This window comes from Camellia sinensis, chromosome 2, assembly GCF_055761805.1.
Source record: "Camellia sinensis isolate YWXY chromosome 2, ASM5576180v1, whole genome shotgun sequence".
Lineage (NCBI taxonomy): Eukaryota > Viridiplantae > Streptophyta > Magnoliopsida > Ericales > Theaceae > Camellia > Camellia sinensis.
This window is the reverse complement of record NC_138962.1, coordinates 200,978,852-201,005,868: the sequence shown is the minus strand read 5'-3', so window position 1 is coordinate 201,005,868 and position 27,017 is coordinate 200,978,852. Positions and strand designations below refer to the sequence as shown.

At 38.0% G+C, this 27,017-nt stretch overlaps 1 protein-coding gene across 1 annotated transcript; it reads right to left on the bottom strand.

Annotated features, from left to right (window-relative positions):
• Positions 1 to 607: 607 nt before the first annotated feature.
• Positions 608 to 27,017, bottom strand: LOC114274927 (flavin-containing monooxygenase FMO GS-OX5). Its single transcript, XM_028216912.2, has 7 exons — positions 26,349 to 27,017; positions 24,310 to 24,380; positions 23,501 to 23,653; positions 21,808 to 21,890; positions 20,020 to 20,158; positions 1,260 to 1,433; positions 608 to 1,041 (listed from the first exon to the last, which is right to left on the bottom strand). Exons 1-7 carry the CDS (start codon positions 26,869 to 26,871, stop codon positions 883 to 885), a joined length of 1,302 nt encoding a protein of 433 aa, XP_028072713.2. The 5' UTR covers positions 26,872 to 27,017; the 3' UTR covers positions 608 to 882.

Sequence of the window (27,017 nt, the reverse complement as noted above, 5' to 3'; positions counted from 1 at the left end):
TTTAACTAATTAGTCTATGCAATCTCACCTTAATACTTCAACTTGTACCTACCCCCTCTCCCCTCTCTTGAATTACATATGAGATAACATGTATACATAGGTGGTGTTTGGGAAGGAAATTTTTTGATTTTTTTTTATAATTTTTTTTAAAAGATAAATTGGTTACAAAATAAAAAAAAAAACAAGTCCAAACAAAATATCACATCAAACTTCATAATCATTTCATTTTTTCTCTCACAAATATCACATCCAACCATAAAAAACCCAACTATCTTTCCAAACATAAAAAAAAATTTCTTCAATAATATTCTACAACTAAAAAAACCTACAAAAAAATCCACTTTCTAAACACCCACATAGACTACTAGTACGGACGTTACTAAACAATGAATTACATGTTTTATTGAATTATTAATTCAATTCCAACATCATGTCCAAACAAATGTAACAAATGTGACTTTGAGATATATTTTACATCATCATTATTCAAAGCATCACCTCATATGGACTTCCTCAAATGTGATTAGAAGCTTACAAGTACTGAAATCAATTTAAATCAAAATAAAACAACTAAAATTTTAAGTTATTTACACAATAACCTTCTCAATTATTAGCAAATATTATTTTATTTTATTCATATATGAATTCATACAATTTGATTATTTCAATTGTAAAAATGTATCACTTTTATCCATTACAGACCTCTTTCACACCACCTCAAAAAAATATGTATTTATACGATTTTTATAATTAAGGGAATTAATATGTTCGGATTCATAGATAAAAGGGAATTAATTGATATTTGCTAATAATTATGGTTCTTAATGTCATTAACCCTAAAATTTTCTAGAAAATACATAAATTGCAATAGTGATGCAGCAATCACGTCGCAACACGTGTCAAGCTTTCAATATCCAGTTCATCCCTAAAGCTTTCCTTTCCCAAAATCACGCACGTAACAAGTTGACTAAAAATCTCTATCAGCCGTTGATCTGCCGGTGGTAATCCTACTTGAGCCGCTAGCCAGTCCATGTACCCAAACTACCATTCATCAAATCACAAAAAGAAAATCACCAAAAGTATATTTTTAGTTGTAACAGTTAATCATTTACATTTTAATCTCTTATATTTTAAGTTCAATTGTAATGTCACCTTTTGTTTATAGAGTAATACCATCTCTTATTTGTATTAGTGTGCATATTTTTTAATTAAGCAAGAATTTGGAAAAATGATAAGTAGAAACTATGATGAGAATTAACCTCAAATGGATTAAGAAGATGGGTATGACGCTTGGGAATTTGAGATTCCTCCATGTGGAGGTAATGTTGTTGAACATCAGCTAGCATCTCCTCTTCAGATGGCAAAAGCAACTTACCAGATAAAACCCTTGCTATCCACTTTGATTGGAACTCCATAAGAAGAAAAGCTATACCCTGATTCACATTGCGAAGAAAGTTTGCAATTTGCTTTTAACACTATGGATTAAAATATGAAAAAAGAGTGTGCGAAAGTAGAGAGATTGAAGTGAAATTCAACAAAAATCATATGGATCACTTGTTCTAAAAGAAAAAAATTTCATGATTACCTCCTATTTCTCAAAAATTAATTAGACTCTTATCCTTTTAGCTATATCAATTTTACAATTAAGCTATTTGAATAATGATAAATATTTGACTCATGTTCTGTAACAATCCTGATTTGTGATTAGCCTATAAACCATGATTAAGGATGTCAGATAAGTAATTAAGAGGAAATCATGTGTAACTTGTCTGTCTTATGTGTTAATTGCATTGTATCTGTTTATGGTAGGATTATCTGTCTACATTTCTAATCCGTTATGTGAATTAAAAGCCTTATCGGCATCCAATCACGAAACTGACATGGTCTATGTGTTATTTGGCATTTTTTAGAATTCTATGGTAGGTTGAATTGAAATCTGATTTGGAATGAATTAAATTAGAATAATTCATGTCAATTTGATTAATTTAAGTCAAGTTTAATTAAGCCTTCTTAATTGAGCCTATAAAAGGCTAATTTGACTCCCTTAGTTCATTTTTGCACCTTTATTTCATCCTCCTTAAGCTCAAAACGTGAGAAGAGAGGGAGACGAAAAGATTGAGGATTGAGTTCAACAAACAAGGAAAGAGAGGGATTGCTAGACACTTGAAGAGAATTTGGAGAATTTTAGCACTCTAGAGCACCATTGAACATCTAAGGTAAGAACTCAAGCTCTTGGTTATGTGATTGAGCTAACTAATGCATAGATTCAAGAGGTTTAAGTGTTTGGGCTTGGGATATGAGCTTAGGAAGTAGAGAGGAAGAGCATTCCATGCATGCATACATATATCATAGCATTTTGAGTTCAATTGCAAAGAATTGTCACATGCATGTGTTCATCTTGCCTTTGTTTTGAGAATTCATCAAGTTTCACACCATTTGACCTAAATTGATCATGTTTTGGAAAGATTGAGTTCATAACAACTCATGCATGTCATGTTCATACCATATTCTTCAATTGACATGCTTTTGGGCCTTGCTTTCATGAAATGATCTTTAATTCTCCATGTTTTCCAAGTTTAGACATGTTTTCTCAAGTTTTGGGGCCAAAATGATGTGTTTTGTTGGGTTGAATTCGGGTTTTGAAGCTTGAACAGCAATCTGGAAATTCTAGATTCTACCTCTTCGCTCGAGCGACAGAACCTGCGCTCGAGTGACCACTTTGTGTTTTGCACTTCCGCTCTAGCTACCAAAATTTGGCTCGAGCGTAAAATGCATGCTTCTAGAAGTTTACATGTTTTGCAGACTGCTCGAGCGACAAGAGTTGCGTTTGAGCGAGGACCTTAGTCCTACGCCACACTCGAGCGACCGTCAAGCGTGCGTTGAGCGGAAAAATCACACAACCAGTACTTTTGCAAAGTTTAGAGACTGCTCGAGCAGAACTTCCGCCGCTCGAGAGACCTCTCACATTTTGAACCCCGCTCGAGCAAGGAAAGCTACGCTCGAGCGAGGACCATTTTTCAACAAATTTACCTAAGTGTTAAACATCATGTTTTGGCATCCTCATTGCATCCTAGGTATTCCTAGGCCATGATTAAGACATAATAAGGAGGTTAAGACTTAGAAACACACTAAGAACTGAATGAAATGAGTCACGTATTATCTGGGTGTGTGTTTCAATATGTGTATATGTTATGTTTATGTAGGTCACGCACTGTAAGCCATTTGATTAGTCTGCTCTATCTATCTGTATTTGGAGCCATCGGTGAGTAATGACTCTGCAAAGGTATGTTTAACTTTAATTATTTTCTTATGAAGATGAAATGATCAGTTTCTAAAATGCTATGTTTTGTATGAATGAATGATTGCCCAAGATTTTGAAATGTATTTGTGGCATCCTTAGCGTCTTATGATATGCATCCCTTTATGGGTCATCGGAAACGTCTCTGTGCACATGAGTCATCAGAATGCCTTTATGGCCGTCCCTTTATGGGTCATCGGAAACGTCTCTGTGCACTTGAGTCATCGGAATATCTTATGGCTGTTCCTTTATGGGTCATTAGAGTGCCTTCACGGCCGTTCCTTTTCATCGGATTTGTTAACGCTAATGGATGTACCACGAACTATCATGTGAAATGTATGAACTTTGAATAAGAATAAGAATATGTACACGAATCTGTTCTGATTTGAGATCTGATTGTGCATAAGAATCTGTTTGAGACATAACCTCTAATTTCTGACTCTGAGACGGACATCATTCATTAAAACTTTTTACTTTGTTATTATTCACTGGGCTCTACCACACTATAATTATTTATGTATGTGGGTGAGCAGGAACGTGACTAGGCCTAAGCTGTTGCCTAGAGAGTTTTAGGTTAGCCAGCCATCGTGCCTCTCAGGGAGGTTCCCCATTGAGAAATCAAGTTTTGTGACCATGCTATAGCTGTTTTTGTTTTGTTTATTTGTACATTGGATTAACTCCCTTATGATATTACTTGTAAGGTGATGTAAGACTTAAGGAAGTTTAACGTCACATATGTATGTATCTAATTCAGTTTTTTTGTCCCATGTATGTCTGCAGAGCTCAATGGACTATGTATATTTTGTATATTTGCTTCTGCAGCCCCTAGTTATCTATTATTTTGTTCAGAGGCCTTTGGTAATCCAAGGATTACTGGCCGGTTAAGACGCTAAACCTATAGGGGCGAGTTTGGATCGTGACATGTTGTCACTTCCCATCAACAATCGGACAAAATTTGCTAATCGTAAAACTCTTCTTTGGATGAAAAAGTTGCTTGCCTATGTTTAGCAGCTTCACAAGTGAAAAACAACTCTAATTACGATTTGGAACCTTAATATAACCCCCACTTGTGGTTGTCTTTTATGTGTAGAGTTGATGGTCATAAGCAAGACTTTATTATCCCTCCAAAGAATAGTCTTGGGCCTAGGTCAATAGATTTTATATGATTGTAGAAAACAGAGAACAACATGGGTCAAATTAATACTAGTTCAAATAGTTCATGTGTAAAATTGATATAGTTAGGGTATCTCCAACGGTTCACCAAATATTTCATCAAATCTTAATAAAAAAGTACGATTTTCTGATATCAACCACTCTAACAGTGAATTTATACCTATTATCAAAACACAGGTTGTCCGGGGGGATGACCAACCGAACGTAAGAGCAAATGAAAAAAGTGTGTTTTAAGGAGGGCAATTCAAGAAACTTACAATATCTTCAACGAAAATACTTTGTGATGATGAGAAAAATGCTATTTGTACGGGAAAGAAATAAACCTTCTCATATAATCCTGTTGATCAAGTCTGCGCTCCTCCGTACGACGTCGCTTTACTCCCTGAAAACACAAACGTGAGCTAGCCGGCGGGTGTGTGCCGGATATCTCTCCGATGCCTAAGTCAGTAAAATAGACAAATAGACAAAAGCTCTGTGTATTCGAGAATCAAAGTTGTGTTACCTCTCCATAGGTAATGTTATGAGCTTTTATAGGTTCCGTGTGGCACAATCCTAGTAGGACTCTTACTCCTCCATCTAGAGTCCTTCTAGGAATCATACTCCTGAAAGATAATGCTTATCATTCAACACCCCCTCACTGCTTAAACCAAGTGAGATGGTTTTACCATGGTTGGATGTTACGACCGAGATAGCATGGCTATGCTAAAACCGCAGACTAGACCGAGCTCCAACTAGCTCGGTTCTTCCTTTCACTGCGCGTGTACCTCGGTTGACATATTCCAACTGGGTTGTCTGAAACCGTGCTATCCACAATGAGCTTGGATCGAGCTATTTAACAGCAAGGTCCTAAGCAAAAGCCAACATACTTCGGTCCAATATAGTATGACCGAGCTAACTGTCATCGCTCTGAGTGTGGTGACCGAGCTAACAACGGAGCTCTCTTGGACCGGGCTAACTATCTACTCTGACCGTGGCGACCATGAATATTCCCGGGCCGAGCTAACCTTTGCTAGGTCACTTCCATACCTGGACCGAGCTAACACCTTAATCAGATTGATCCCTCTAACCGCTGAGCAAGCGATGGCCAAGAAACGAGCTGTAAGGGCACTCTTGACCGAAACAAACCAGCCCGAGGTACCACCAGTCGGTCAGACTCAGGAGACCGTGGTGGCCCTTCCATCTCATCAACCTTCATCATCTCGTACCAATAAGCGTGCTCGGACTTCCACAACCGAGCCACGGCTTGTTGATGAAGAAGATCCCATCCTTCCGCCAAGCCCTCCACCGAACCCTTAGCCGGAGCGTTCCGACCAAGCTAGCTTTTCCAAGTGGGCTCCCAAGATCACTTTTCAGAACCGTGCTATACGAGATACTGATTCAGTGGTCGCCGAAAAAGACCACCTAATGGCATTCAATCTGGCCAAGAGTGTTTGCCTTCCACCCGACATGGAGCACCATGACCACCTAATCGAGCTGAAGGCCCTTCGCTCATCCACAAAATCCATGGTGCTGGTAAGTAGCTCCCTTGCTTATCTTTCAAATTCTTACAACTTTCAGCTCGGTCGTACTTAAAAAGTTTCTTTCCATCCTTTTGTAGGCCGTACAGAAGAACCATATCGCTCACAAGCGAGTGTTGGAACTTCGAAAAACAAGGCAGGCTATGGCCGAAGTAACTGAAAAAATCACCGAGCTAGAAGAGGCCAGGAAGCAGATAGCCGAGCTACGAACCGAGAATGGTCGTTTGACCGGTCTTGTTAGCTCGGCTGAGGCGGACAAACAAAAGGCTGCAACCGTGATAAAAGACAAATATTTGCGCGAGTTGGCCAAGCTTGAAGGGAAAAAGAATGCCGAAATAACCAAGCTTGAGAAGAAGCTGGAGGATGCGGAGAACCGCGGTTTCAAAGAGGGCGAAGTCTTGTACATCAAGTAGTGTGAGGCTGCGAAGGATCTGCTCTTCAAATGCGGGTGGAGGGGGGTCGTGGCGCAGCTCGGTCATGGTCCTGAGACCGAGGTCTTCAATCCTCCTCTATATTTCATACCAAGCTCTATGAAGGAGTATGCAGCTGCCATTCAGCAAAAAATTTTGGAGGAGGAGGATGGGGATGAGGCTCCAGAAGACAACACTCAGTCCGGTCGCCAGTCTACCTCCCCCACTCCAGAGGTCTCCATCCCACCTTTGCCTGCTGATGCGGTGATTTCAACCGAGCCTAACTAAGGGGTGCTTGCCACAACCGAGCTACCCCTGGGTGAAGACCGGATTGTTCTTGATGCTGACTTAGATGATCTTTTTGCTTGATTTTGTACTTTTCTTCTTTTTATTTTTGGACAAAAAATTGTAACCGGGCTGAGGCCCCTCTTATGTACTTGATTTGAATCTTCAATGAAAGCTTCTTTTGTTTTTCAACTGTTATTTCGGTTTATTCTTATGCTTGCCTTTACTTTTCAAAAGTATTCTGAATGTAGTATAACATTTTCCAGCCGAGGTAAATATCTCGATTTTAGCTTTGCAATCTGACTGGCCATACCTGCCAACCTCTTTAGCCTTGATCCTTATCTCGGCTAAAGAACAATAAGCATTGGTTTTTCTAGCCAACCACTCTTCAGCCTAGATCCTTACTCTGGCTGAAAAGTACTAAGTGTTGGTTTTTCCAGCCAACCTCTTCAGCCTAGATCCTTATCTCGGCTGAAAAACAATAAGCGTTGGTTTTTTCAGCCAATCACTCTTCAGCCTAGATCCTTACTTCGGCTGAGGAGTAAGAAGTGCTGGGTTTTTCCAGCCAACCTCTTCAGCCTAGATCCTTATCTCGGCTGAAGAACAATAAGTGTTGGTTTTTCCAGCCAACCACTCTTCAGCCTAGATCCTTACTTCGGCTGAAGAGTAAGAAGTGTTGGGTTTTTCCAGCCAACCTTTTCAGCGTAGATCCTTATCTCGGCTGAAGAACAATAAGTGTTAGTTTTTCCAGTTGTAGACGTCCCCGAACGCCCTGGGAGGATGAGTCCCATTCTGTTCGTTTTGGGCTCACTACAGTTCAGGACTCTCAAATTGTCACGGTTCTTAATCTGAACCAAAGAGTCCAAATCTGGCAAATCGTTTTGGAAAACAAATTTTTAGAAAAGAAGTGCCAAACATGGACTGCTTTGCCAGATACAGAGTTGCCACCTAAATATTTTATTTTGGGAAATTTAGGAAACCCTGACTCAGTGCCAAAGGCCACGTGTCCATCATCACCAAAGCTGCCTCGGCTCGGGAACTTGGGTACGATTGGGGAAAGTCAGCTATGAGCACCCCCTCTCGCCCGATCAAAGATCGACCTCTACTAACCATGATATTTTGTTTTGAAAACATTATATGCTCTTATTCCGGTTATTAGCCTAGAATTACTATGTTAGGCGCACAGCAAACAAGTATAGACCAAATCGCCTAAATTGGAACAAAACATTTCATGTTTGTTTTGGAAATGGTTTGCTACTCGTAAGTAGGCTAAAATGCAGATTTTACCACCCTCAAGTGGGCTTTAGAAAAGATGATTTTGCCACTATCTAGTGGGCTTAAAACTCACAGTTTTAGTGCATTATTCCAATTTAGGTAATTCAACCTCCATCCACAGGCATCCAAGCAGTTATATCATATAAGCAAATAGCCTCATGGTAGGCATGCTGTCATGTCAACACTCACACGCATGCAAGGATGCTAAAACATAAATGCTTACCGAGTACTCCAAGCCAAAACAGAAACTAGTTAGTAATCATATGCATGATCCTAGTTCATGTCAAGATGGCTAATGCAACACATGCAAGATGCGGTTACGATAGGCTCGGCTAATCTACAATGACAGGTGAAATGCTACAACTAGCACGTATTCAATTTGGAATTGAAATACAAATGCAGTTAGAATGTTGCGCCGAGCCCGGTGCATGCAAAATGAATGAATGAATGCACGCATGCATAGCATAAGGCATGCTAATTTAAATATGCCCTAATACTAACCATTGAAAGTAGGTAAGTAAAAGGGAGAAAGAAGTGGGGGTTGGAAGACATGCACACACGCACCCACACTTATTACAAATTCGCCCTCGCTCAGAGGGACCAAAAGAATAATACAAATCAATTAACCTACAAGTTAATTAAATATTACAGACCACTTAACTAGTTAAGGAAATTAACTATGCTAAGAAAGCAGTAAAGGCCTCGGGAAGAGGATCTAATGCGCGCGTGCTCGGGTTTGCTCGGAAATCCAACTCCATGCACAAGTTTGCCTCTGTTTTCCCTGCTCTGCTCCTCTGAAAATTACAAAAGTCCCAGGGAGCACTCTATGGACACTGTGGAACACCACCGGCTAAGACGGAACACCACCGGCCATGTCCGGATGGTTATCGACCATTTGTAAAGCCATCGGCCAACAATGGATGTCCGGTCGGCAGTATAGATGGCCGGCCGGCCAAAGCTTCCTGCAGAACCTGTTTTGACAGCAGCAGAGGGCAAAACATGGCATGGCAATGCATGTCAAGCAAATGTGTGCACCACCACATCCCTTATCATGTTTGTGACTCAAAGGGGTATGGTGCTCGATTCTCGGACCACCAATCGCGCATTTCAATGCGTGATGGCCCAAAAGCCAAGTGTGCAACTTCAATATCAAATGAAATGCACACACAAAACACATCAAAGGCCCCAACCTCTATATGCTTAATCAAGAGGCAAGGGATGCATGCACAATGCATTGCAACCTAAGCATGCAAGCAAGGCTAATGCAACATGATTATGCAATGCATTTAATATGCAATGGGCACACAACCTAAACATGTAAACAAATATGGCACGCAACAACATGCGATGATGGACTTAAACTAACATGGATAGCTCGCAAACATGCCAAAATCAGTGGCCATAATGATGCAAGTGAGGCAACAAAATACATGGAATGCATGCACAATGCATTAACCAAGCTTAAGGCACAAAAATGCAACTCTACCAAAGCATGGCAAGGAGGGAATATGGCATACAATGGTGCATGTTCCAGATCTGAAATGGCATGCCAAATGACTCCAAAATGACTCAAAAGCATGGAAACAGTCATGTAATGCATTATTAAGGACTCAAGCACTAAAGCTAGTGAAATGCAATACACTATAAACATGCAAAGCGATGCTCGAATGATGAAACCAGCCCCAAACCGTCCATATGCAGCCCAAAATAATGCTAAAACATGTATGAAATGTAGCCAAAATAAGCTAGCATGCTTGGCCAAAACAACATGCAACATAGGCTAGTAAGCATGGTTTACACTACACCTATATGAAGCATGTGAGAGCTCATCAAACCAGCTAAAAATAGTAACATGGTATGTCAAATAAGCCCCAAAAACCCATGGAAACAAGGTCCATGCATGCAAGAAAGATGTGTTCCTTTGAAAGGCCAATAAGAGGGTTACTCTACACATGCAACAAGGACGCTTAACATGGCAAAACCAGATCTGGAAATGACTTATGGGGGTCCTAAAACCTACTGAAAAATGCTGGAAATAAAGCTTAGAAGCTTGAAAATAGGAGCTCCTTTGTAAGGCCAAAAATGCAAGTAATCAAGACAATAAGGAGAGGGAATGACCCTCTCCTTCTTAGGACCTCAAACCACTATCTTCACCACTGAAATCCCTCAAGATTTCAGTGGTGAGGACGCCCAAACAAGGTGGTCCCGAAGCTCACCAAAAGCACATAAAAATGAGGCCAAACAAGGCCTAAGAGGGGGTAAACGACCCCAAACACAAAAGTGACTTTAATGAAGTATCTTAAACACAAAAAAATAGAACTTTTTTATGTTATACATAAAGCTCAAAACAACAAGCAAGATAGGCTAAAAGTGTGTGCAAAAACAGGGAATAAACAGGGAAAAGGAGTTACCTTTGTAGCCAAAAGGGGACAGCAGCCTCTTGGTCCAAAAGACAGTCCCTTAGCTTCTGAAAATGGCCTCCAAGCTCCTTAGGTTGATGATGGAGGTGTTAGGCCAAGAGTTGTAGTGTAAATGTGCAAGAACTAGACCCTTTTGAACCCTTTAACCCACACAAATGTAGAGAGAGAGGGAGATATAGAGAGGGAGTGATATATATCCTATATATCAGATTTTTCTAACCCTTGAAATGGGAGGAGAGGTCCTCTATTTATAGAGCAAGGCAAAATGCCTAAGCTTCTTGGAGAAGCTAAGGCAAAAGGGTCAAAGGGGGCAAGCTTCTAAGGGAAGCTAAGTCAAAAAGTGCAAGTTTCTCTTGGAAGCTTAGAAGGGTTCAAGCTTCTTGGAGAAGCTAAAACAAAGGTTGAAACTTCTTGGAGAAGCTAGACAAGGGTTCAAGCTTCTTGGAGAAGCTAGAGGAAAAGGTGCAAAAGGTGCAAGCTTCTCTTGGAAGCTTAGAAGGGTTTAAGCTTCTTGGAGAAGCTAAAACAAAGGTTCAAGCTTCTTGGAGAAGCTAAAACAAAGGTTCAAAAGGTTCAAGCTTCCTTAAGAAGCTAAAACCAAGGATTCAAAAGGTTCAAGCTTCCTCAAGAAGCTAGAACCAAGGGTTCAAAAGGTTCAAACCCCCTCAAGAAAAGGTCTCGGCCAGAAAAAGTAGCTAATCGGCCAACAAAGTTGGCCGACCGACCACAAAATGTGCCGACCGACCATCACCAATGGCCGGTGGAAAGAAAAAAGGGCCGGTGGCCTCAAGCCATGGCCGGTGGGTTTAGGAAATGGCAAACAAACCATTCTCTACCCTCCAAAGCAAAAACCAACAAGTGTTTGGTCCAACCAAGCACAAAACAGTCGAGCTGAGAGATCTTGAGGCAAGGCGCGTAGCCGAGACCTCCGAGAACTCAGGACGAATACGAACAGGGATGATCATCGAGTGTTCAAACGATGACGTCCAAGTCTTGAGGACGGTAAAAAATGGGATGTGTACACCAGCCAACCTCTAAGTTGGTTATTTCTGCCAACCTAGAGTGAAGTGTTTGGTTATTCCGACCAAACATCCTGCAGCCTGGATCCTTATCCTGGGCTTAGGAGGGGTGTTGGTTTTTCCAGCCAACCTCTAAGTTAGTTTTTCCTACCAACGAAGAGTAAAGTGTTTGGTTTTTCCGACCAAACGTCCTGCAGCCTGGATCCTTATCCTGGGCTTAGGAGGGGTGCAAAGTTGGTTATTTCGGCCAACTATGCTTACAATGTCCCTAACTCACTAAAACAATCTTTTACAGAATGTGCTGAAAAGATGCTACTTGTTTTATTGAGAAAGAAAAAAAAGAAAATTACAAATACTTAGAAGAAAAGCTAAAAATAAAATTGTTTGAGATTGACAGTGTTCCATAGCTTGGGAATGGCTTTGCTGTCCTCATCTTCCAAGTGGTATGCCCCTTTTCCTGCTAATCCAACCACTTTGTAAGGTCCTTCCCAATTGGGCCCAACTTGCCATCTCCGAGTACCACGGTGTTTCCCATTACTTTGCATAGTGCCCAATCTCTAATCTTGGATTGCCTTGGGTGCACTGTTTTGTTATACTTTCTGGACAACTCTTGCTGGTATGAAGCAATGTGAACCAGTGCTCTTTCTCTTCTTTCTTCTGCAAGGTCGAGCTCCAATGCTATAGCTTCTCTATTTAAGTTTGGATCAAAATTTTTGCTTCTGATGGTGGGGAGGCCAACTTCCAGTGGTATTACTGCTTCCATGCCATAGGCCAAGGAAAATGGTGTTTCGCCAATTGACTGCCGTGGTGTGGTGCGGTAAGCCCATAAAACATGGGGGAGCTCCTCTGCCCATTTGCCTTTTGCTTTCTCTAACCTTTTCTTTAGTCCATCCAAGAAGACTTTGTTTGATGCTTCCGCCTGGCCATTCGCTTGGGGGTATGCTGGTGTAGAATTGTAGAACTCTATCTTGTACTCTTCACAAAAGCCTCTGAAAATTTTACCGTCGAACTGAGTGCCGTTGTCAGATATCAGAGCTTTCGGTATGCCAAACCGAGTGATGATATTTTTCCAGACGAACTTCTTTACATCTTTCTCTTTTATTGATGCTAGTGCTTCTGCCTCTACCTACTTTGTGAAGTAGTCTGTTGCTGCAAGAAAGAACTTTCTGTTGCCAGGTGCCGTTGGAAGTGGTCCTACTATGTTCAAGCCCCACATTGCAAAGGGCCATGGACTAGTTAATGGTAGAAGCTCTCTGGCTGGTTGATGTATTTGGTGTGCGAACTTCTGGCATTTCTCGCACTTCTTGACATACTTCTCTGAATTTGCTTGCATGTATGGCCACCAATATCCTTACGAAATTGCTCTGTAGGCCAATGATCTTCCTCCTTGATGGCTTCCGCATACGCCTTCGTGAATTTCAAACAGAAATGCTTCAACCTTGCTGGGATGGACACACTTCAGGTAAGGTCCTGTGAAGGATTTCTTGTACAAGGCCATTGATGGGGAGAGCCAAAATCGCTGCGACTTTGCTCTTATTTTGTTGGCCTCTTTCTTCTCTTCCGGTAGGACGCCGTCTTTTAAGAATGCTATGATGGGATCCATCCATGAAGGGCCTAGTTCGACGCAACACACTTCTTCTACTTCAGGTTCTTCAATGCTTGGTCTTGGTAAGTAGTCAATCAGTAACGAATGTGGGACGGATGTATCTGCCATTGAAGCAAAGCCTACTAGTTCGTCCGCTCTACTGTTTACTTCAAATTTCTTGATCTCTTTTCTGACTAACTCTTGGTACTTAGCCATCTTGTCGTCCTTTGCCTTGTAGTCACCTAAAATTTGGTTTATTACCAGTTGTGAGTCACTGTAAACCATTAGCTCGGTGGCCTTCATGTAGGATGCTGATTTTAAGTCTGCCAGAAGTGCTTCATATTCTGCTTCATTGTTCGATACTGGGAAGCCAAGGTTGACTGCTTGCTCCACTACCAGGCTATCTGGTGAGATGAGGACTATGCCTAGTCCTGCACCGTGCCTGTTGGATGCTCCATCCACAAAGAGCTTCCACATCTCTCAAACGAACAGTTTCCAGCAAGTGGAGGGATCGGATGATGCCTTGGGATCAAGAGTGTTGCTGGTGTTTTTTTCAAGGTCCATGCTTGCTATTTGCCCCTCGCTATCTGATTGTACCAAGTCGTTATTTGTTGGTGAGTCTTGGTTTGGTGTAACATGGTTTGCTTCTTTCTCCCTTACTTTACTCTAGTCTGCCTTAGGGTCTGACTGGGTATCCTGCACCAGGGGTTGCGCTATTCTGGCGTCAACTTCCAACCCTAGTTCGGTGGTATCAATCAGGTCGACTAGGCAGATATGATGACTTCCTGGGGTGAATTCTGCGACAAAGTCTGCCAAGGCTTGGGCTTTTATGGCGGTTCTGGGTTGGAACTTGATGCCGAACTGTCCCAACTCGACTGCCCATTTCAAGACTCGTCCAGAAAAGTTCGCCCTCTCAAACAGAGTTTTTAATGGAAAAGCTGTCAGAACGATTATTGTGTGGGCGTGGAAGTAATGCAACAATTTCCTTAACGCCATCATCAAGGCTAAGGCCAATTTTTCCAATGGTAAGTATTTGGTTTTCGCGCCCAGCAATGTCTTGCTGACATAGAAGATAGGCAGATGTTGGATTCCTTCTGCTCGGACCAACACTGCGCTGATTGCGTGCTGCGAAACTGCCAGGTACAAAAATAGTTCTTCTCTAGGTATTGGGGTCACTAGCAGTGGTGGAGAAGACATGTATTCTTTCAAACTTTCAAGGGCGCGGTCGCATTCTTCATCCCACTCAAACTTGGCCTTTAATGCTTGAAAAAATGGTCGACATCTGTTTGACGACCGACTTATGAACCGGTTTAGCGCGGCTTCCATTCCGATGAGATGCTGTACTTCTTTTACAGAGTTGGGTCTCTCTAGTTCCTGAATTGCTTTGATTTGAGAGGGGTCTACTTCTATACCTCGGTTGGTCACCAGGAAGCCTAGGAACTTGCCAGATCCTACGCCGAACGCACACTTGGATGCATTAAGGCGTAGTTTGTGCTTCTTCAGGATCTGAAACATCTCACCTAGGTCCCTGAGGTGGTCATTCTTATTCTTACTCTTGACCACCATGCCGTCGATGTAGGCCTCCATTGTTCTGCCTAACAATGGTTCGAACATCTTGGTAACCATCCGTTGGAATGTTGCCCCTGCCTTCTTAAGGCCAAAGGGCATGACCTTGTAAAAACGTAGTCCTCTTGGCGTCGTAAAAGATGTAACCTCCTGGTCTGGCTCATACATGGCGATCTGATGGTACCCTCTGTACGCATCAAGAAAGCTAAGACGGTTGTGTCCTACCGTCAGATCTACCAGTTGATCTATCTGTGGTAGAGGAAAGCTGTCCTTTTGGGCATGCCTTGTTGACTATTTTGTAGTCCACACAGACACGCCATTTTCAATTCTTTTTAGGTACCACTACTGTATTGGAGATCCATCTGGGGTAGTGCACCTCTCTGATAGCTCCTGCTTCTAGCAGGTTTTCTACTTCTTCCGCCACTATTTCGGCATGGTGGAGTGCCGATCTGCGAGTGCGCTGTATAATTGGTCTGGTAGTTGGGTGGACATTCATTTGGTGACAGATGAAGCTTGGGTCAATGCTAGGCATGTCATACGGCGTCCAGGCAAACACTTCGATGTTAGAGGTCAAGAATTCCATGACCTCAATTCTCTCAGTACTGGACATAGATGAGCCAAGCAAAAAGAACTTATCCGGGTTCTTTTAATCTATGCTTACCTGTACCAAGTCTTCCACTGCCTTCTGCTCAGCGGCTTTGCCAACATCCGCAAACAATTCATTACTCTTGGGCTCTTCCACCATCTGAACAAACCCATTGGCAGCTCGGCTGCCATTTACCGTGACGAAGCATTGCTTGGACATAATTTGGTCTCCGTAGACCTCTTTAATTATTTCAGCTTCGTTGGGGAACCACATTACTTGATGGTAGTTTGACGCTACCGATCGCATGGCGTGCAGCCATGTTCTCCCCAAAATTATGTTGTAAGTGGAAGGGACTTTTAATACCCAGAATTTCACTTGTTTAGTCATGCTTCCTGCTCTGACTGGGAGGATTATCTTGCCGACTGGCCACTTTGGCATTGAGTTGAATCCGATCAAGGGAGATACGGCAGGTGCCAAATCTTTGTCTTCCAGTTTCAACTGTTTGAAAGTTTCGTAGTATATTAACTCACATGAGCTCCCTTGATCGATCAAAATTCGCTTGACGTCGTAATCCTTGACGCGGAGAGTGACGACCAGTGCATCATTGTGAGAGCAATATATCCTTGCCAAGTCTCTGTCTGAAAAAGACATGACGTTTGTGGCCTTTTTTTTCCCCTTTTTAATGGTGGGTTGTGCACTCGATACCTCCCTTAAGTGCTCAGCCTTCTTTATCATGCCCCTGAGCTCACATACTCGCTCAGGCTCGAATACCTCATGTATTACGTTTATCACGCCTTGAGGTGGGGCGTCAATCGGTGTTCCATCTGGGTGATCGTGGTTTTGGGGGCTGGCTGCGTCCCTCCCTTTATGTACCGGTCCAGGTGACCAGCTGCTACTAACTCCTCCAGATGCTGTCTCAACGGCGTGCAGTTTTCAGTGCGGTGCCCCTTTTCTTTATGGAAGGTGCACCGAGATCTTTCGTCGTAGTCTTTCTGTGCCTCTCCCAATTTAGCTAGCCATTTAACGAAAGGTTCATCGCGTATCTCGTTGAGAATTCAATAGATTGGTTTCTTGAATACCGTGGTAGTGGCAGTGCGGACTCTCTACCACCTTTTATCTCGGTCCTCTTCGTTGTCTCGTCTGCCTCGTCCATTCTTGTTTGAACGTTCTACCGTGTTGATTTTTGTCGTAGTCTTCTTATCTAGTGTTGCTGTTACACCAGATTTTGCCTTGGCACGGGCGCCATCCTCCTCCACCCGAATATGTTGGTGCACTCTCTCCATCAAGGCTTCCATCGTGAGGGGTGGAGTCATTGTAATTGAATCCCACAATCTGTTTCCGACTGGAAGTCCTCTTTTGTATTGTGCGATGGCGAGATTGGTGGGGCAATTCCCTATTTGGTTGAATGTCTCCCAGTAGCGATTGTTGTAGAATCTCAATGTTTCCTTATCGCCCATGTCAATGGAGAGTAGCTGATCAATCTCCACTGGCGTCTTGGTGTTCGTTCTGAACTTTGTTATAAATGCCTCCGCTAATTGCGCCCAGGAGGCTATGCTGCCTTCTGGTAGCCTTTCGAACCAGGTTAAATCTAGGTCGCCAAGGCTGGATGGGAATAGGATGCACATCAAAGCTTCGTTCCGCCGGTATACTGCCATGACCTGGTGAAAGTGGCTTAAGTGCATGTAAGGGTCTGTCTTTCCTTCGTACGTGGTAAATTTAGGCTGGATGAAGCCTGAGCGTAATGGTGCGTTCTCAATCGCCGGAACGAACGGCGAGCTATGTAGTCTTGCCAATGCTTTATCTGTTGGTTCGTAGGCAAGGTGTGGTATTGGCATTCCAACCTCGACGCTTCCATGCGTCCGAGGAGCCAACCGTTGGAGGGCTGAAACTCTGTGTGGGTCGCGTGCCCTGGCATCCTCCTTTCGTCATGCCCTTTCTTCAAGCACAGTCTGTAAGTCGGACGATCTAGGCAACTCCGTTTGTCTGGACGATGTCTGGTACGTATGTGAGGGCCGATAGGTACTTCCCTCAGTGTAAGACCTCAATGATTTCGTTTTCTTAGACCTGGAGTAACGAGTTCTGGAAGTTATTGATTGAGTGTCACCTGTCCTGAGGCTCCTACTCTCTGCTTGCGATGGTGTGGTATGTCTACCATGATCTTCTGAGTGGCGAGGAGGCGTATTGTCTTTACGCCCCTCTCCTGTTGCCATTCCTTTTCCTTTGATCTGGCGCTTCATGGACTCCATGTCCGCCGCCATCTTCCTTATTAGTTCATCTTGCTCTTTTACGCGATCCTCCAGAGCTTGAGGTTCGATTCTTCGCCTTTGCCTTTCAGGACTTTGTAAGCGAGAGCGATAGGGGCTATTGTTCTGCCTCCCCGTGCATCCCTCGGGGGATTCTGTCGCTGGGGCTCTAAGTCCACCATGGGAGGGATAGGGGGTAATCCTTCGTGCCTCCCATCCCCCTCTGGGGTTTGTCTGTCGATGGCGGACTGTGGCAAATCTTCGTTGTGTGCCATTCAACTAGCGAGGGAAACTTGATCAAGAGGTTTTGTTCTTTGTCTGATTTTCCCACAGACGGCGCCAATTGTACGGGAAAGAAATAAACATTCTCGTACAATCCTGTTGATCAAGTCTGCGCTCCTCTGTACGACGTCGCTTTACTCCCTGAAAACACAAACATGAGCTAGCCGGCGGGTGTGTGCCGAATACCTCTTCAATGCCTAAGTCAGTAAAATAGACAAATAGACAAAAGCTCTGTGTATTCGAGAATCAAAGTTGTGTTACCTCTCCATTGGTAATGTTATAAGTTTTTATAGGTTTTGTGTGGCACAATCCTAGTAGGACTCTTACTCCTCCATGTAGAGTCCTTCTAGGAATCATACTCCTGAAAGATAATGCTTATCATTCAACACCCCCCTCATTGCTTAAACCAAGTGAGATGGTTTTACCATGGTTGGATGTTACGACCGAGATAGCATCGTTATGCTAAAGCCGCAGACTAGACCGAGCTCCAACTAGCTCGGTTCTTCCTTTCACTGCGCGTGTACCTTGGTTGACATATTTCAACTGAGTTGTCTGAAACCCTGCTATCCACAATGAGCTTGGACCGAGCTATTTAACAGCAAGGTCCTAAGCAAAAGCCAACATACTTCAATTCAATATAGTATGACCGAGCTAACTGTCACCGCTCTGAGTGTGGTGACCGAGCTAACGGCGGAGCTCTCTTGGGCCGAGCTAACTATCTACTCTGACCGTAGCGACCATGATTATTCCCGGGCCGAGCTAACCCTTGCTAGGTCACTTCCATACCTGGACCGAGCTAACACCTAGACCACGGTCCACTTAATAAGCCCTTCTTACGGTCCACTTAATAAGCCCTTCTTACTATGGCCCATAGAACGGCCCATAAATCCAGCTTGGCCCAATTTTCAAATAAATTACTCTCTCACTATTCATTGGATTCAGCAGGTAATATAAATAGCCTAATTGGTTTTTGTTTGCTTGTTTTTTGTTTTCGTATTTTTGGAAACAAAATCGATTGTATATTTGAAAAACACCCAGCCTTTTCATTTTTGTGCGAAATAGTTTTGGAAACAATGGATATTTGGTTGTATTTCGTAAAAAGTTGGTTGTTTTTCTAAAAAAATTTCAGAACAAATTTTAGATAAACATGTTTTCTGTGTTTTTCAAAAAAATGAAAACACGGCTAAACAATTTTATGTTTCAAAAAGTTCTTTAAAAGATTGATTATTTTCAGATTTTTTTTTCTTCCAAAAACATAAGTATAGTCAAGTGGGATCAACATTCATTGGAAATTTTGATAACTATATTTGTAGTTGAATGCATTAGCAAAACAATCCACTCTTAATACTCTTTCCTCACATTTTCAATTAAAAGTTCGCTTGAGGGGTCATCCTGGGGGTCGACCTCCTAGTATAAAATTTTCATAAAATTTTTCCTTGAGGTGGATATCCGAGGAGACATCCAGTGGTGAAAATACAATGGTAATGAACAATATTTTGATGAATGGCACACAACATCCTCAGTTTGGTAAAAGATTTGGGATGCTCTCAAATTGATATAGCTTTGATAAAATCGTTGGAAAGAAGAAAAAAAAAATTGTACTTTTTCACCAAATTCAAGTTTGATGATAGATTTAATTAAATGTTGGAGATGGCCTTAGAAAGTCATAAGTCTAATTGAGTTTTCAAGAATAATTTGAGAGACGAATGAAATTTTCACTTTTTATAATTCTAACATGAGAAAAACGCCAAGAACCATTAATGAGGGATCACATTAAAACTCAGTTATATGAGATTTAAATTGATAAATTTAAAACTACAGGAACCAATTACTTTGTTCAAATTAGTGGAACTAACAATATAATTTATTCTTAACAATATTTTGAATTGTGAACTAAAGTACAACAAAGCATATGCATTGAAGACCATCATGTGATTAATCCAAAACATGCTATAATTTAAACAGAAAAATATTGTGTTCATAATTATAGGGATCAAAATAGAATTCAAAAAAAATTATGGGACCACCGGTATAATTACTAAATTACATTGGTTGTCTATATAATTTCTTTTGAATTATTTTGATCTCTCTAGTTTTGCATGTGATCTTTTTCAGTTTAAAATTATAACTATAAATTCACATTGTAATAAAATTGAAAGTGTAAAGTTTAAATTGTTCAAATTAAAACTATGAGAATCAAAATAAAAATTTCAATCAAAAGGGATCAACAATATAATTTACCCAATAAAAATGAGGCCTTTTTACAAAACTTTTGAAATACTGGGAATTTCGTGTAATAAGAAATCATTTAAAAAAATCACAACAATAAAAATATAAAAGCAACGGAGATTTTAACTAACCTTTTGTGGAATTCCAATGAAAGAGAGTGAAGGAGCAAGCTTCGGTGGGAAAACATGTTTGTATAAAGGTCCAACACGTTTATCCTCAATAACACTTACAATTCCATTTGTTTTCAAAAATGGAAAATTGTATTTGTACCTACACAAAAATGAAGAAAAAATAAAAAGTAAAATTACAATTCTCACCATTCAACTTTTATTCAGATTTCACTTCACTCTCTTATATTTTAATAGTAATGATTAGGTCTTCAAACTTTCACTCTTATTTTAAAGTAGTCCTCTTGTGATTCACCATTAAAAAGCTTGACAAAATGTATCTCACCTAATGGTTAGGTGAGTAACATGGTTTTAAAAATCAAATCAGCCTGACCGATTCAACTGACTGAATCGTCGACTGATCAGGATTTTAGTTTGGATATACTCTCTAAACCATTAAAAACTAAAAACCAACTGATTTAAAGAGAACCAAGAAAACCAACGGTTGAACCGGTGAACTGGTTGACCCGTAGCCGGTTCGCCGGGTCGATGAAATTTAATTTTTTTTGATTTCTTCTAACTTTTTTTTTTATTCTTTCTATCTTTTCTTTCTTTCTTTCTTATTATATATATATAAGAAAATTTAATTGAAAACTCTCTTTTAAGGGTCTCATCTTGTGAAGAATCCCTTTAAGAACTTGAAATTATTGTGAAAGTCTCCACCTATTTATAAGAAATTTTTTTTTTCAAAAAAACTCAAGCAATCCATGTGCGATTCAATCAAATGTAATGGAGGAAATATTGAAATTTTGATATCTCTTCAAAATTTTTGCACTTCTTTCAATCAAATTATTTGAATTAAAATCATATGGAGGGAATTTTGAATATTTGATTTTCTATTTCAAAATTAAAATTAATAATATTTTAAAATATATTATTATAGTAAAAAAATATTAGGAGAAATATTTAAGATAATTTAATATTGTTAATTTTTTTAATTTATAATTTTATTACTTATATTTTCATTTAAATATAATTTTAATATATTTGTTACGTCACGGTTTGATTCCGGTTCAACCCGACGGTTGAACCGGTGACCCGCCCACCCAATTCCTTTTTCGGTTCGCTCACCAGTCTGATTTTTAAAACATTGGGGAGCAAGTTCATAAGATGTTAAAGGAAAAATATTATGAAACAAATTTACACTTTTTATCTTCGACCTTTTACTCCCATTTTATTTTGGGTAAATTACAATATCATTTTTTTTTTATAGTTTAAACACGGTGTCACTTTAGTCCCTTTAATTTTAATTGAATAATTTGAACCTTATACTTTTGATTTTATTGTAATGTGATCATTTCATCACTTACCGTTATAATTTTGAACAAATAAAAACCACGGGCAAAAATAGGATTAAAGTGGAATACAAAACAAATTTTAAACATCATACTTTAAGGACTACCATAAAGTTTGTTTCGAATTTCATTTTAATTCCTACAGTTTTGCATGCGATTTTTTTTTTTTTTTCTGTTTAAAAATGTTAATGGAGAGACCACGTTGCAACAAAATTAAATATGTAGAAGTCAAATTAAAACTACAAAAATTAAAGTGAAACTTTACTCAAATTAGAAGAGGCCAATGGTTTAATTTACCCTTTTAGTTTTGTACTTCAAGTTTCAATTTTTACTTAAATAATAAAAGGATTACATTGAAACTCAAATTAAAATTTAAAATTTAAAATTTTAATGATTGTAATTAAAAGGTAAAGAAGCAAAGTAAAGGAGGAGAGTCAAGAAGAATGATGGATCATACCCAGTGCAGTGGAAAATGGTATCTGCATGAACAGAGAATCCATCTTCAAAGGCTACTGTCCCATCTTCACAAACATTCGCTATCTGTAATAAAGTTCAAAATCAGTTGGACCATACCCAGTTAAGTGGAAAATGTTTTATGAGGCATGCTTGGTAAATGTTTTTTTGGAAAATTAAAATAAAAAAAAAACTTCAAAATTTGACTATTGTAACAAAATAAATTTTCAATTTTTAATTTTATTAATTTGAACCTTAATTTTTTGATTTATTTTCAATGTAAACTATTTGCTTATTTTCATTAAGTAAAACTGACAAGAAAATAATATTTTAGCCACTAAACTCAATATAAGATATACATAAAATGTCTAAAAAAAATTACCGTTGAGTTTAATGACTAAAATACCATTTTTGGGGTCAATTTTACTTAATAAAAATAGGAAAATGATTTAGATTAAAAATAAATCAAAAAATAAGATTTAAATTGACAAAATTAAAAATTTAAGGTTTATTTTATTGCAAGGGATAAACTTTGAATTTTTTAAAATTTTTCCATTTTTTAAAAACAAAAGTTGGTATATGTTTCCAAAATATATAACTCCAAAATAAATAAATAAATAAATAAATAAAAGAATCCAGGATTAATGAGGTAGCTATAGTGGTGGGTGGCTCGTAGTGGTGGTTGATGAGGGAGGCAAAAACAGAGAACGAAAACTTGTTTTCAAAATAAGTATTAAGTATGTTTGGTTTTAGTTTCTTGAATTCAGTTTTTTGAAAATTGAGGCCTTGTTTGGTTTGTTTTTGGAAAAGTAATTTTGGAGAAAATTTTTCAAAATTTTGTTTGGTTTAGTGATTTTGAAATTTTTTTTCCAAAATCACTTTCTCTCTCCTATACATCAATCAATCATTTTTTCTCTCACATACATCTATTCAACTACAACAAAATATCAAATCATCTCAAACTCCCATACTTCAAAACTATTTCCAAAATATAAAACCAAACAAACCAAAAAATTTCTATACTTTCTCTCCAAAATATTTTTTGAAAATTTATCTCTTAAAACCAAACCAAACACACCCTGAGTTTCTTGTTTTTCGTATTTTTTTTTTGTTTTTAGTGAATTTTTTTAAAATTTTAAGTAATTTTTTTTACTTTTTTAAATGTACCTTACTTAGATGTATCTAAAATAGTAAAATATTTGTAAAAAAATATTTTAAAAAATTAACAAATACACAAAAATACGAAAATGTACTGAATTTTCGTATTTTTTTAAATATATTTTTTGGTATTTAGTGTATTTTTTAAAGATTTTTTTCACAAATATTATACTTTTTAAGTGTATTTATATTAGGTGTGTCTAAAAATTTTAAAAAATGCTTAAAATATTCTTAAAAATTCGTTGAAAACATTAAAATACGAAAAATAAAAAAGTAAAATTTTCTGAAAACTGTTTTATGAAAACTAGAACCAAACAAGCTGTTTTTTTTTTTTTTCTTGATTTCTAATTTTTAAAAAATTGTTATCAATTTATTTATTATTTATTTATCTATTTTTATTTATTTTTTTTTTGGAGTTGAAAACAGTTTCCAAATATTTTTTCTGTTTTTTTTTTTTTTGTTTACAATTTCTAATTTAATAATAACAACCCCATTACCAAACATGGCTTTCATTGGATGTCTAAGGGAGACCTACCTACCTTTGAACGCTGCCATATGTTGTGGTGATTGTCAAGCTTTGAGACTTGAAGATGTTGAGGTGATCTTGATGAAAGGTGAACTTCTTTGGCAACCGTTGCAATTTCTCTTGATATATCAAATGCACTTGGTCCATTTCCAATCATAACCAACACCTATTATTATTAGGAGATTAAAATATTTAGTAAATACTTGTTGATCAATTGAATTCCATAGGAACTCTAAATTAAGGTCTCGTTTGGAAACAAATTATATTCGTAATTTTTTGCCTAGTTAAGAAAAGATGTGAAAAAAAGTAAAGAGAATAATATGACAACTGATTGTGACTTTTTGACTAAAATATTTAGTCTCCAAACGAGGCCTTAGGGGTTCCTTCATAAAGGAAAATTCTATTATTAAAAAATATATATTTGTTAAAATGATGTGATAATATTATATTTTTTAAATATTAACTTTTTTTAAATATGAGCTATAATGAGGCGTGTTTTGTTTTAAGAAAATGACTTTTATTCAGTTTAGGCTTGAATTAGGCTAAGCAGTTTTAAGTATTAAGATTATCATACACAAGCAGTTTATAGCAACTATTAGTCATCACATTATATCATATAATCAAGGAGAAATTATCCATCAGTTGTCCTATCAAAAAAAATAAAACAAATCATGAAAAAGTTTATAATTTTAATTATTAATATATATATATATATATATATATATATATAAGTTTACCACTTATATATATTTAAAAAAAAGAATAATAATAATAATGATTTAAATTTCCCCTACAATCAAAAGCATATTAGTCATCACATACCTGATTTTGATATGATTTTGGATGACGATAGTTATGACTATGCACTTGCTCACCAGGCCATTTTTCGATACCTGCCCAGTAATTTAGTTATATATATCACCAAATTAATTAATTTCTCAAAAATGTTTACTTGTTAGTATGACCCCCTTTTAAGATTATGTATTCATTTATCCTCTTGTTAGTTTGGTACAACCAAAATAAAATTCTCAAAAAATCATGACCCTTCTAAGATTTTATATTTGTTTATCCAGCCACTAGTTTGGTACAACCAACATAAAACTCTAAAAAAATTCGATAATTACTTCACTAGATGGGGATAAGAGGTGAGAGGTTGACATTCGGATCCCACCTCAAAAGAATCAAGCGTATTTGGAAATTAATTATTTCAATAATTTTTTTATTTTTTTTATAAGAAAAACATAAAAATTAATGATATGACAATTTGTAATGATTTTTTAATTTTGAAGTTAAAACTCTTCACTACCAAATGAGAAAAAGATGTAAGATTTGGTTTGGTGGATTCACTCTCCATATGTTACGAAATTACTACTTGAATACTATGATTCTACTCATTATATAAATTATAAATTCTCAAAATTTTTAAAATTATGTGACATCATCTGTTAGTACACTAATTAGTATATCAGTTAGTGCATATAGCATTATTCTTATAAATATGAAAAACATTAACATCATCAAATAGACTACTAGCTCATAATAACTAGAAAGTCAACAAAACTCAACACAATAAATAAATCAAGCCCAACAATTACTACTAATTACATACAATCGTCATAATAAGAGAAATAAATCACCACAAAGGATATCAAACTCTTCCATAAGAATTGAATCTTATACATTACACTACAAAAAGTGTTGCACAATCACTAAATCAAATGTCTTGATTGTAATTTAAATAATTTAAATAGTTAATTTTGTAGAATAAAATAAATGTGATATGATCATATAATTATTAATTTCTGATTAACTTGATCTTATATATAGATCATTGTCAGAATATGATATATGTTTGATTGTTGGATAAAGATGAGAGATAAGGTCCGGATACAACATGTTTTTTAGTTGGATGTTTGGTTACAAAGTATTAAAAGTTTGTATAAATTCGGTCCTACTATGGAAGATTAAATGAAAAAAATGGAGTATCACAAGAAATTGAAGGAAGTATTCGGCCCTATATAAGTAAATAATTCTGTAGAAATTGAAGTATTGGTTAGGCCTCTCAGTTTCCTCCGAGCAAAAAAATAAAGGGGAATTACAATCCAATGTGTTCGGAAAAAAAATCTCACATGAAAATGTTTAGAAATTTAATTATTAATATATATAAATTTTACCATTTATGGGTAATTTATTTTCTACACATATACTGAATAATATTTTCTCTAAAACCATAATTATATATTTTTATCTCATTCTAGTCAAACATAATATTTCATTACCTTTATTAAATTATTTCATCTATCACCTAATTTCATAATATAATTTATCCCAACAATTCTATTAATAATCTCATTTATAATTCAATCTCATCTAAAATAACTCTACATTCAACTGTCGCTAATAAGTAATGTTATATCAAATAAAAACAATTTACACCATATAAATTTTAAAAAAATATATATTAAAAAATATTTTGTTAGGTTGACATTTTCCATATGTAAAATAAATGTGTTCTCAATTTTTTCGGTCCGTTTGTCTTACTATAGTTATTTACTGAGTTTTTCCTCTAAATCCATTAAATCATGCTTTAAAATTCACCAGTTTTAAAATTTTTACAAAATTAAATAACTAGATTTTGATATTATGAAATTCTAATATGACCTTTGGGACAATAATTAACAACGTTAAGTATCTTAAAATTTACTCAGAAAAAAAAGCACATTACATCATAGAGATTGATTTCAAATATGAGTTCACAAAATAATTTTTCGAGTAAATTTCTAAAATAAATTTTCTTGTTTACTAGTTTTTTTTTTTTTTTTTTTTTTGGGAAAATAATTTATGTAAGAAAATTAGCTAACCTGGAAGATTGGCCAGTCGAGGTTGAGTGTTGTGACCATTGCAAACCACTACTGCCTCAAACACCTCTTCCCGACTCGACTCACTCGTCCTTGACTCAACAACCCACTCATTATTCCTCAAGTCAACCCTCTCAACTCGGACGACTTCAGTTCCAAACCGAATCAACTCAGTGATTCCGAATTCCCTCGCAAAGTCATTGAGAAATCTCAACACCTCTTCGTGCCTGGGAAAATTCCTTTGATCACCATTTTCTCGGATGCCAAACGGGTAATCCGTGAAACCCATGAGCTGTCGAGGGATATTGGTGCGAAGCGAAAAGTAGAGACTGCTGTGAACGATCTCTCTGTTTGAGTCGAGACCGAGTTGATCGGTCTCGACTTGTGGGCTGTAGACCCATGTTCCACCGAGTTGGTCGGCCTTTTCGAAGACCGTGACTCGATGGTTTTCTCTTTGAAGTTCACGGGCGGCGATGAGACCCGCCGCACCTGCTCCGATCACCGCCACCTTCAGACACGGTCCCATATTATATATATATATATATAATATGTTGTGTATCTCTATGTTTTGTCAAAGAAAGTGACAAGGAATGGGAGTTGCTTGTTTAGCGTGTGATATTTTGGGATAGCTATTGATTATGTCGTATTGGCGGTGTTTGGCAACTCATGGGT

Bases quoted from the DNA above. Each gene is read 5' to 3' on its own strand.
- LOC114274927 (XM_028216912.2), bottom strand. From the start codon at position 26,871: ATGGGACCGTGTCTGAAGGTGGCGGTGATCGGAGCAGGTGCGGCGGGT. The intron at 23,654-24,309 runs GTATGTGATGAC...TAATAATAATAG, and splicing joins CAAAATCATATCAAAATCAG to GTGTTGGTTATGATTGGAAA. The intron at 1,434-20,019 runs GTTAGTTAAAAT...AATGTGAATCAG, and splicing joins TCATTGGAATTCCACAAAAG to GGTATAGCTTTTCTTCTTAT.